The sequence below is a fragment of the Gasterosteus aculeatus genome, chromosome 15 (genome assembly GCF_964276395.1).
Source record: "Gasterosteus aculeatus chromosome 15, fGasAcu3.hap1.1, whole genome shotgun sequence".
Classification (NCBI taxonomy): domain Eukaryota; kingdom Metazoa; phylum Chordata; class Actinopteri; order Perciformes; family Gasterosteidae; genus Gasterosteus; species Gasterosteus aculeatus.
In genome coordinates, this window is record NC_135703.1 from 19,351,537 (window position 1) to 19,363,613 (window position 12,077).

The window sequence follows — 12,077 nt, forward strand, 5'->3', positions numbered from 1 at the left end:
TCATATACGGTGTCACCATATTCTATGAGAAATGCGTTTTCCTGGAACTGTTTGTGCAGATGTGTACTGGGGTACAGCTACCCGGCGCAGTGACATGCGGGGAGCATCTTAGCATGAGGCCACACGGCAGCAAACGGTTGAATATCAGGACGATAAAGCAGGAGAATCAAAGGCGTTGGATTCGCTGGTAAATCCTCCAACGAGTGTCCAGTCGGGTTTTGCTGCATATTCTAAATTCTATTCCATGAGACACCAGTCAGCCAGCACTTCCCATCCTAGTTAATGGTTGTATGTATGTTTAAATATTGCTTGTAAGAGCCCGTGAATATTGTTTAATTGGACTTTGATATAGAGGACATTATATTGGATATATGCGTTTTATTTACCTGCTTATCTGGACGTCATGTTTGTTATAAATTATAATCCTACAATCCTCCATCCTACAATAGGAGTAGGAGAGCAGATTTGTGGTTGATATCAGAGAAGAAGGCAAAGGGCACATGGGCAGGCGGTTGGTTGGTTCCAGCTCCTGAGACGTGCTGCAGCATTTCAATGAGCTTCACAACACAGAGGACACATTCAGGTCCACACTGCTTAGAACGGCTTGTTATTAACACCACATCCTGCAGGGGATTGTGGGAGATCAAAGGTCTCATTTCCTAATAATCTCTGATTATAAACTTCGTATTTAGATCAGATTGAACATTTCAACACAGGATGCTCTTTTGTTTCTGATCCCTTAAAGAATAAATGCAATAGATGTGTATTTTTCTAGCCTGGTGTTTCAGAATTTCTTACCGTCCTGTCACCATGGATTCTAACACATTTGATTAAAACGTTAAACATGACAAAGCAGTGTAGAAAGGTGATTATTAAAAGGATTTACTAAGAGCATAACATGATAATGCACCTATACATCCATTCAGTGGGCATTGAACGTTCACCAGGAAACAAAACGGTTACACTTAACGTAAAAAGAAAAGACTTTCAATGCAAACCTCTGAATTAAACTGTTTTAAAACTGAATTAAAAAGTCTAAGCTCTCTGATGAATAACCACTGTACAGTTTGCATTCACCAGTCAGGCCCTGGTTCAAAGATGTCCACCTTATTTTTCAATTGTGATGAAATAAAAAGCAATTAATTGGAGCTGCTGGGAATATTACTCTGCAAAGTAGCAATGTTGTGCTGATAATTAGTCCAGATTTAATTTAAATTTCAACGTAGTGTGAATTGCCGCAGATTACACCAGCATCTTCATAATGGGCACAGTTATGTGTCCCCACGCCGGCATGTTTGCAGTCCAGCAGGTTGGACTCTGTGCCTTCACACTGAACATCGTCCAGTAGAATCTGCAGATCCTTCCCCTCCCCGAACTCAGAGTTCTTTGCCGCCTTCAGAGCGTACCTGAAGCCCAGCTGCCGGCATACCACTGCAGCATCTTTGGTGGTCCACAGGTCGTCACACACGGTGCCCCAGTCCCTGTTAACATAAATCTCCACCCGTCCACGGTCGCTGCGGCCCTGTTCATCCCCAACCAGCCTCACTGCTCCATTCTGGAGCCCGGGTCTACTCGGGCTTCTGCTTTGGCCCTGCTTGCGTCTGCCCTTCCGCCGCGAATGTCTTGTTGATTTGGTGGTGGTTGGGGCGGGTGACAGGGTGGTCAGCTCTGGTCCTTCTAGAGGGTCAATGTCAAGGGGCTCTGAGGGTTGTGGCTCAGGCTGGATTGTTTTTGCTGGCTCAATGCCAATTAATGCTGATGAGAAGGATTAAAAAGACCAAACGTGAACGCAAACTGATACAAAACAAATGTAATCTGTAACATGTAACTAGTTTGTCGTGGACTCACTTTCCTCGGGAACAAACTTGATGAGGTTACTTTTCACTCTGACAGGAAGAGAATCATGGTGACATTGTCTTGGGGAAGCTCGTCTGAAAATAATGAACAAAACTGAATTAAAAATAGCTGAAAAAGATGTTGCATTTAAATTGACTGTAGCTCAAGTACCAACAAAGCCGAGGAACTGTTGAATGAGACGAACGGTTGATTTAGGTTCAACCATCTACCACTAAGAGAAATGCAGAAAGAGCCCCGAGCCCTTAGTCCCTGAGGCCGTTTGTAGACTCGGCTCAAAGACTAGAATACCCATGATAAAAAGTGTAAAAACTAATAATAATAACTAGTTTGTCTATTTGGACAACCTCTTTTCTGTGGAATGAAGAGGAACTCTTGTGAGTGCTGATGTGAAATATCAGTATCCATCACTGTAAAACATGGAGAAACTTCTTCTAAGTCAAAGCCCGGATTGTGGACAGTATGTCATCTCCAGCAGGACCGCTAGCCCCCACCAGTGTCTACACTCACACATGGCTGCTGCTCAGGGCAAACAGCGCAATCTCAATACCCCCGTTGAGTTCAAGCGGCAAATAAATTCAGTGTAACTCATGAACGCATCATCCAGCACAGTAAATGTTAACTACGATCAGTCACTTGTCCCTCCTCATTGAACCCGTGTCTGGTCTGTGAGCATCGATCTGACGCATTCACAGTGTTGAAGAAACTCATGTATGCTGAAACTGAGATCTACCTGAAATAGTTCTGATTGCTCACCTGGAGGGGTCCACCACTTTATAAATGACACCTGAAGGTGATGTGGCACTCGGTATTCTAGTCGACATGAAGTAAAGCTCGCCTGAAAGAAAAAAATACTGACATTACATTAACCTCATGACGTTGCACAGGAGGTTTGAGGGGTTCATGCGTGTTCCTGCGTTACCTGCTTCATCCTCTGCAAAGGAGATGATGTACTGGTGGTAGTTGTTGATGAGGGCGGGGAAGGCACAGGTCAAGCCCATCCCCATACATATCTCATTGTATTTCCATCGCCCCGTGTTTCTGTCCTCCCGCAGACTCATCAAACGCCTGGAAAAGGAATCCCAGCAATAATCTCTGGAGTGCAGTGAACTTTATGATGGATTGTTTAGTGAATGTTTATGCTGTCACTGTTAGGGACTTAAGCAGAAGAGTACGCCACGCCGTAGAAATGATATGTGTGATTAGAACTAGTGAATTGGAGTTTGTGTGTTATTATATTGGTATGTTCAACTAATATCTTCAATATGAATTAAACACAATTTAGTAATATGACATCCAGTTGCAATGTAAATGTAAGTCCTGGGAGAAGTACGCTTAAACCTTCCTTAATGGATTTCTTCAAAATGTTCTCCCCAGTGAAGTTGTTTTTGGAATTCTTTTCTCCCGTCAGGCCGTTTATACGTAGGAAAGCCCTGCAACGCAATCCCTTTGTTTTGGACAATATAAAATGAATTAAACATAATGATTAAAATGTTATGATTTAAGATCTGTTATGATTAGAGTATATTGGCTATAAGATGATGATAATGTTATGGATCCTACGTTATGTTTGCGATGAGGAAGCTTTATGTCGCAGGTGTGCTCATCGAATGTATAGTAACATTAAGTGAATAGGGATTGGTTAGGTCAAGGTGGGATTTTGCATGCCTGTAAATAAAAATAAAATGGACAGTGTGGGAGGAGCTACTTTTTAATCTGCAGCGAACCACGGGACACACACCAAGGACACACCCCGCAAGATTCGAAAAGCCTCTGCTGGAGAAGAGGCAGGCAGACATTACATTACAGGTCATTTAGCTGACGCTTTTATCCAAAGCGACTAACATTGCACAAATTTTTTTTTTACATTTTTGCCCGGGGACCAATTAGGGTTTAGTTGTCTTGCTCAGGGACACTTCGACGCAGAACATGGAGCAGCCGGGGCTCGAACCGCCAACCTTGCGGTTCCCAGCGCACCCGCTCTACCCCTGTGCCACGTCGCCCCCTGCTGAGAAGCATTAGTGATGGTCATGTTAGACTGGTCCCAGGGGAGTCTCTATTTCGCAAAATATTATACTATTCATACCGTATTTCACTTTGTAATTTTATTGCTTCTGTAAGTTATTGAATCCTTTTTTAATCTTTAAACCCGAGCCAGTTGATTCTTTTCACTCTTCAAAAGAAGCTAAGCCATTGTTCTGCTGTTAGACCCCAAAACTCCCCTCATCATCATCCACCTCGCTCAATCACACTCATCATCATATCATCATCACATCACACTCACCTGTCTACCCTACTCACTCCCTTCAGTATTTAAACACCACTCACTGACTTGCTGCAAGATTGTTTTCCCCGGTATGCCAGACTTTCCCGGAGTTGCCTGCTTGTCTTGGCATACCTCGTCTTGCCCAATGCCCCGGTAACTCACCCAGCCTTCTGTCTTTGACTACGTCTATTCCCGGTGACTCTGAAACCTATTTGTTTGTCATGTGGAAAATAAAGACTTTGATTAGAACTACGGCTGCTGTTTGTCGCTACAGTAATATCTGTCGAGAACATGGATCCAGCAGACGACACCACATCAGTCCTTCAGGAAGAAAACTGGCACACACATCCCCATCCATATCAACGGGACGGAGGTTGAGCGTGTCGCCAGCTTCAAGTTCCTGGGTGTCCACATCTCTGAGGACCTCTCTTGGACCCTCAACACCTCATCCCTGGTAAAGAAAGCACACCAGCGTCTCTTCTTCCTGAGGAGACTGAAGAAGTCTGTCTCCTCAGAATCTAGAGAATTTCTACCGCTGTACCATAGAGAGCATCCTTACAAACTGCATCTCAGTATGGTATAGCAGCTGCTCTGTCGCGGACCGTAAATCACTGCAGAGGGTGGTGAAAACTGCCCAACGCATCACCGGTTCCTCCCTCCCCACCATCGAGGCGTCCAGAGCAAGAGATGTCTGCGGAGGGCACAGCTCTCACCCAGCCACAGACTGTTTGCCCTCCTCCCCTCTGGGAGGCACTACAGGGTGCAGGAACAGCTTCATCCCTGCGGCTGTCACTCTATTGAACTCTGCCCCCCACCCCCACACACAGCTCCCTCAGTGACTGTACTTCCCCCTCCACCCTGGCTTGACTGCCCCACACCTTCCTCCAGCCACTGAACATTTGCACTGTTATTGTATATCCATTTCTTACTGTTCATATTGCATAACTATTTCTTACTGTACATATCTATTTATTCACTTATTACACTTTACATATGCACATACTCTGCACTTTTTGCTATTTTGCACTTCTGGTTGGATGTTAAACTGCATTTTGTTGCCTCAGTACCAAAAACTCAAACACGATATCAACTAGACCATGAACCAACATGAGACAAGTGACACATGGTTAAAATACACTGGGAAGGTGAAAGTTATTGACGAAAAAACAATCTGAGACACGGCAGACAATCACCGCAGAAAACACACCACAGCGGGAACTGAAGTTTAGCCAGGCCCTCGAGAGGCAGGAAACTACTAAATAAAACTGGAAACGACCCCACACGTGACACTTACCAGCTCAGCCAAGGGCTGGTCGGGTTTCAGCTTTCTCTGTTCTCTGCGTTGGAGAAGATGTCTTGCGCTTCAGTGCAGGCTTTCATCCGCTGTTGCAATTAGACCTGGATGAAGGCCCAAGAAGCTCTGCACCTGTCCGCCAACAGCTATTCTGCGGCCAATAGGCCCCGCACTCCAGCCCTCACCTATCCAATCGGTCAGAAGGTGTCGTTGTCGACTTTTGCAGACAGAATTCAAGACACTGGGCCTAAGATTTATCATTCTATTTGAGATCAAGATCATCTATCCGGCAGCAGTAATACTTAAAATCTCCAGGTCATTGCGCATTCATCTGTTCATACCGTGAAATCTGTCCAGGAAAGCCCCTCAGGGCTTTTCCTCCTTCTCCGCTCCCTCATTGTAAGAGTACCAGTCTACACGATTACCCGCTTGTTACGCTCCCACCGCTGGGTCTTCCATATCTGGTGGACTGGGAAGGCTACAGTTTGAGGAGAGACAATGGGGGCTGGCTAATACGCTCAGAGATCTCACTCATCGCAGAGTTTAACAGCCAGCACCCAGACCAACTTTCCAGGGCTAAGACAACTGCCAGTGACTCCAAACGAGCTCCGCGTTCGGAAAATGAAGGGCTTCTCTCCGGTTGCAAGGTTCCCTTCCTCCAGACCCCCTCCTTCCACCCGGCTTGGGATTCTTTCTGCGGCCTTGGAAGAGTTCCAGGTCCTAGGTCCTTACCCTACCCGTTACAGTATCAACAAGTATTGTCTACTATGATTCAGGGTTCTTAAGTACATGTAGACAGCTAGAGATAATTTGCCTTAAAAAGCTTGATCTATGATCAGTGTGTGACCCTCTTTGCTTCCTTTGATTCAAATGGGGAAAAAACATTGTCTTTTAAAGAGAGGAAACCCCAGAATGAGCAACGGAGAAGAGATTCTTCTCCCAGGACGGACAGACAGACATTGAATATATATTTTCTTTGCAGATATACAAACATGATGAAACTAAAGTGGAGACAACCCAAGTTACTGAATGATACATAGAATGTGAACAAATATGAAGAAATTGATCCTTTTTACACACATTACACAGAACCAGAGCCAGGACCAGTGGTGGAAGTAGGAGTCAGATCGTATGTTTACTTATATTAAGTAAAAATATCAATGTGATGTAAAAACACTAGAAAATTACTGCATTCAAACCACAAAAGAAGTACAAAAGAAAAACTTTTCAGTTCACCCCTGTACCCTGTACCACCACTGTATACGTGGAAGCAATCACGATGCCACTATTTCAAAAAAAAAAAAGTATAGCTCCAAATTCAGAAACTTCTGATTTTGCTATTTTTAATCAAATAAACTACAGTATTTGCCAGATTCAACCTTACCCGCTCATGAAGTCTCCAAATATGTACATGCCGTTCAGGTTGGGGTATTCACAGCCTCGGTACACATAGCCGCCAGTCACGGACTTGCCCATCTTGTGAGGGTACGCGTAAATAGGAAGTACATCGTCTGTGAAAGATCCCAAGGGTCATTATTGGTATTGTTGAGTTTCAACTTCCATTGTCTTTAGTGATTTCTTTACAATGTGGACACTTGACCTAATTAAAATAAGTTTGTTTGAAAGTAGATTTAAAAATGGAAAACAAATATAGTTGCAATAATATCCTTATGCCTAGTGATGACACTGCTAACTATCTGAATGCGGTCAGTGTGCGGTCACTTTTAGGGGTATTTCTTTGCTTTACAGTGTACAGAGAGAACAAGGCAGTTTCCACTATTGAGACTCATTTGAAGGGATTTTTGATGCATCCGGGCCGCACTTTCAGCAGGAGCTGAACTGCTGCATCTGTCACCACCATTTCGATTGTTAAATTTTGTTCATAATAATAACGAACATAATTAAAATGATGCCTGTATAAATCTCTAAATAATGATAAAAATGTCTGGAATTGACAAAACACGGGACTCTTTCCACAGCAAGACGTAAGGTTTTTATTTTAAGATAGAAACATGAATTATTAAAGTAGAAATATTTTTTTTTTTTGTCTGATATCTTAAGACAGCAAATAATTTAGACGATATACTGTAAAAAGATAATTCTCACTGAGCACAGCCAAGCGGCACCTGAGCCACACACAGGCAGTGTGGCAGAGGTGTCAGTTAAGCAAAGTAAATCTTGTCATAGGTTAGGGTCAATGTGCATGGTACGATTGGGAAACCCCAACAACAACAATTAATTGTTACCTGCGATTGTCACAAAAAATGTCTCTAAAAGGTTTTTTAATATTTGTGGACCTAAACATGGAAATCTGGTAGAATATGTATTGAATGAGGTTGGGGGGTTCGGTTAGGTGGCATTACCTTAACCAGTATTTTGCACACTGGCTATGTAAAAACTACAGTATTGGCCCTTCATTACATCCCAACAGACGTACGTAGTTTGACACATTTGACTGACCATAGCATGCCTACCTAGCGAGCTGTTGGCACACAGCTTCTTGTCGTAGCAAGAGAATCCCTCCTTGGCTCTCCATCCGTAGTTTCGACCTTTCTCAATGATGTCAATCTCTTCAAACTTGTTTTGGCCAACATCGCCACAGAAGATACGTCCTTTGCCCTCTTTGGTCTGTGGATCACCCCGATCCACAGAACACCTCCACATATTGCGAACACCGTAAGCATAAATCTCAGGGCGTGCCCCCCGCTCGTGTATGAAGGGGTTATTTGGAGGAATTCTGTACAATGGGCCTCTTTCATTGTCATCCACATCAATGCGAAGAACTTTACCCAACAGAGATGACCTAGTAATGTGGAAAAGAAACACGCCATCACGATCAATAAAACTAAACTCATTTTCTAAATAATGACTAAAATATGGATCAGACCGTAGCCCTTTATGGTTGTTCTTTGCCACATATTTTAAAACTGGGAATATTCTTTGTTGCTTCAGATTAGGTATTTAATTTTATAAAACATTTGTGGACATCTTACTTGTTTTGGGCATTTCCATATTTTCCAAACGGATCTCCTGCCATTCCACCATCGCCTGTGAAAACATACAAGTAGCCATCATCTGCAAACAAAAGTTGCCCTCCATTGTGGTTGGATGCTGGTTCATCGATCTCCAGAATAACCCTGTGAGAAAAGTGGACATGAAAAATAGGATAAGACAAAGAGCTGGTATTGCATTTGCTAACCTGGATCAGTCCATACACCTACCGCTCAGAAGCATGATCCACCACATTCATGTCATTGGCTGACACATGGAACTCACTGATTCGGATCCTCTCATCAAAGCCCACCTCCACCGAGTAGTACACATAGAGCTTCCCATTGTATTTGTACTTTGGGTGAAAGGTAAGTCCCAGAAAGCCTCTCTCATCACCTTCCCATGATGACGTTAACACAGTCTTGGTAATGTTCAAAAATGGTATGTCCAGTTTCGACCGCTCAGAAAGGTATGTCCACACCAAGCCTACCTGTTCGGCCACAAAGAACCGATGTGTGCCATCATTGGCATGCACCATTGCAAGCGGGTTCCGAAGCCCGTTTGCAACTTCTTCCAGGCACAGCTGCAGACAGCCCTCAGAGTCTGACTGAACCGTACCCAGATTCTGAGTGAGCTTCTGGTTGCTCAGGAGGTGAGGGTAGCAGTAGTCATCATCATCGAGTTTCAGATACTGGCAGAGACGTGTCTGGTCTTCTTTGAGTTTTGCTATGAGTGTGTCGTTAGACAATAAAGGGATGGTAGAGCTGCACTTCTTCCAAAACTCGGAGCAGTAGTCGGGACAGAGGCCAGGGATGGTCCTGACTGGGGTGTTTGGGTCCTCAGCATCAAAGAGGTGAGCTGCATATGGAGAGCATTGCTGAGCAGATGGGGATAAATATGAGGAGTTGAGGCAATAAAGCAGAAGACTCGTTATGATGTATAGTTGGTAGATATTTTTTCTTTTCGTTTTGATCAATTTGTTCACCAACCAAGTTGATATTTTAAACTGTGTGGCACTTAATGGTCATAATGCACATCCATCAGGATCTACATTTGTATTAAAGTCTTTCTGTCTGATATTAGCTCTTTTTTCATCTTCATTAACTGATAAACCATGTTAAGCAGCTGGTCACCAACTGTCGTCAGTTTGGAGATGGGCATGGTTTGTCAGATCTTTTTTCTGAAAAAAGCTGCTACTGAAACAAGGTTGAAAGCAGTGAGACTGAATTAAAACGGCAAAACGTATAAAACCAAAAGAATGAGGTCAAGGATCCTGAAAAGGAGAGCGGGGTGCTTATCAATATTGGCCTGTGATAGGTGTACTTAACACGAACAGAAGCTTTTAATTTTAAATCTCTTTCTGGGGCTTGAACTTTTTTTAACTGAGATTCATTATAAACCTCACAGACTACACGGTTTCTGTGCAGTAAGTCCTGGCTGCGTCACGAAGGGACAATGGCTATGAACCCAGATGCACTCCTCCTGAGATGATGTTCGAAATCAAAGTTAATTAACAAAAAAGAAGGAGCAAGTTGCCTCAAATGAGAGGAAGGTTCATTTTCAAAATAAAACAGGAAATCACGAGACAACCTGATTAACGCTTCTTGGACATGACAAGTTGTGTACTTTGTGCTCGAACTCTTCCCTCTAACAGGCACACTTGCTACTAAACATGATATTGATAGATAGAATATAGAAAAATAGACTGTTTGTGCTTCTCCCTGATAAAAGATACATGTTCATGCAACCTGTTGAGACTTGTAAATATTGACTTGCCTATTATAATGTTATCTGGACTCCGAGGGTCCAAATACAACCTTAATATCAATGGCAAATTATTTTAACGTTTAAATTGAGATTTACAATAGATATGTTAACTAATAATGTAAAAAGGGAATTCTGCTTAATACAGTAAGCACCTTATTTTTTAGATCAACAAAAGTGCACACACTAAGTACTTTTAAGATTAAAGTGTGCAATACACTACTTTTTAATAAAGCATAAATAAATAAGCGTGATGGTAATGTTCTGGGACGAGAAGCAGAAGGAGGAGGAAGGATAATAATCACAGTAAAATGGATAATCTTCTATCAAGAATAAGGTCACTGTCCATCCAACAGACTATTTCATATTTAAGTGGATAAGCAAAGCTACTTTGACCATGTATGATGTTGGCAATGCAATTTCCCACTTAAAAGACAACAGAATGAGTTGTTTTAAGGTTATTTTTGACATTCTGGAGGCTATTTTGATATGTTGGTGTCACTTTGACTGCAGATTTCAGGACTTCATCCCATAAATAACAAGAAGTGTGAGAAGTGAATTCTCCCAATCATGGAGTAGTTTGTTTGGGACGACCTTTGTCCCAGCAGGCCCCCAGCAGGCCCCCAGCAGGCCTACAGCAGGCCCCCAGCAGGCCCCCAGCAGACCCCCAGCAGGCCCCCAGCAGGCCCCCAGCAGGCCCCCAGCAGCCCTACAGCAGACCCACAGCAGACCCCCAGCAGGCCCCCAGCAGCCCTACAGCAGACCCCCAGCAGACCCCCAGCAGACCCACAGCAGGCCCCCAGCAGGCCCCCAGCAGGCCCCCAGCAGGCCCACAGCAGGCCCCCAGCAGGCCCCCAGCAGGCCCCCAGCAGGCCTACAGCAGGCCCCCAGCAGGCCCACAGCAGGCCCACAGCAGGCCCCCAGCAGCCCTACCTGGCACAGCAGCTCCAGGACGAACCCAGCACATCGGACGTATCCAGAATAATCCGAACCCCCCATAACGTGGTAGTAGTTTGCCATCAGCTCCTGGTCCCTCTGGTAGTCACAGCAGCCGAACTCCTTGTACATGACGCAGAACTCGAGCTCCCTCAGCGGTCGGAACGGCGGCTTGAAGTCCAAACACTGCGGGTGTGACGCGGCAGGTGCGCCACACAGCGCCACGCACCAAAACACCAGCGGCGAGACGCGCAACCCACGCGGGACTCGTCCGGGGCCGCGCCGCATGGTGTCGGTCGGAGAAGTGAAGTTGTGCACAAGCGACTTCCTGTGTGCACTTTGTTCCGACCCGATCATCCGCGTCATGTGTCCCTGTGACGTGTGGACCGCCGGGTCCGTCCGCCGAACTCCCATCAAACACCTTTCATTGTTTGGGGAGTTTGTCCTGTCGATGTGAAGGGTTCTGGACAGAGGACGTCACATGTGTTCACACTGTAAAGACACATGAGGCTAATTTGCGATATTGTGCGATAGAAAATAACATGAAATGAATCCTATAATGATGTTAAAGACTGACAGCGCCCCCTGGAGGCTACAAGCCCCACAAAGTATCACACACAAGTTAACGTTACGCGTGATGGTAAAATGTAACGGCTCATTTTAGTGCCTCGTCACTCTAATCAATCACATTATATCTATTTAAATGATGATCATCATCCAATGAGAATAAAGATCTCAACTCCTTCAGAGTATGTAGATGAAAACAAGCCCAAAGCATCAGATTGATACGAATGAACAGGATCTATGTATCAGCGTATGTATCATATGTATGTAGACGACCACATAGAACTAGTTTATTACATGTGTGTGAGAATCATTATAAATCCATCGTTCATCATCAGACATTTGATCAATTGAAGCAGTGAAATGTGGAACATCCAGAAGTTTATTAAGAGACAAATAAACCAACAG

At 44.2% G+C, this 12,077-nt stretch overlaps 1 protein-coding gene across 1 annotated transcript; it reads right to left on the bottom strand.

Annotated features, from left to right (window-relative positions):
* Positions 1 to 866: 866 nt before the first annotated feature.
* hhipl1 (HHIP-like 1) lies at positions 867 to 11,651 on the bottom strand. The gene is made up of 9 exons (XM_040199400.2): positions 11,103 to 11,651; positions 8,636 to 9,282; positions 8,408 to 8,551; positions 7,889 to 8,217; positions 6,799 to 6,925; positions 2,777 to 2,922; positions 2,611 to 2,692; positions 1,849 to 1,931; positions 867 to 1,755 (listed from the first exon to the last, which is right to left on the bottom strand). Exons 1-9 carry the CDS (start codon positions 11,517 to 11,519, stop codon positions 1,211 to 1,213), a joined length of 2,520 nt encoding a protein of 839 aa, XP_040055334.1. The 5' UTR covers positions 11,520 to 11,651; the 3' UTR covers positions 867 to 1,210.
* Positions 11,652 to 12,077: the final 426 nt, after the last annotated feature.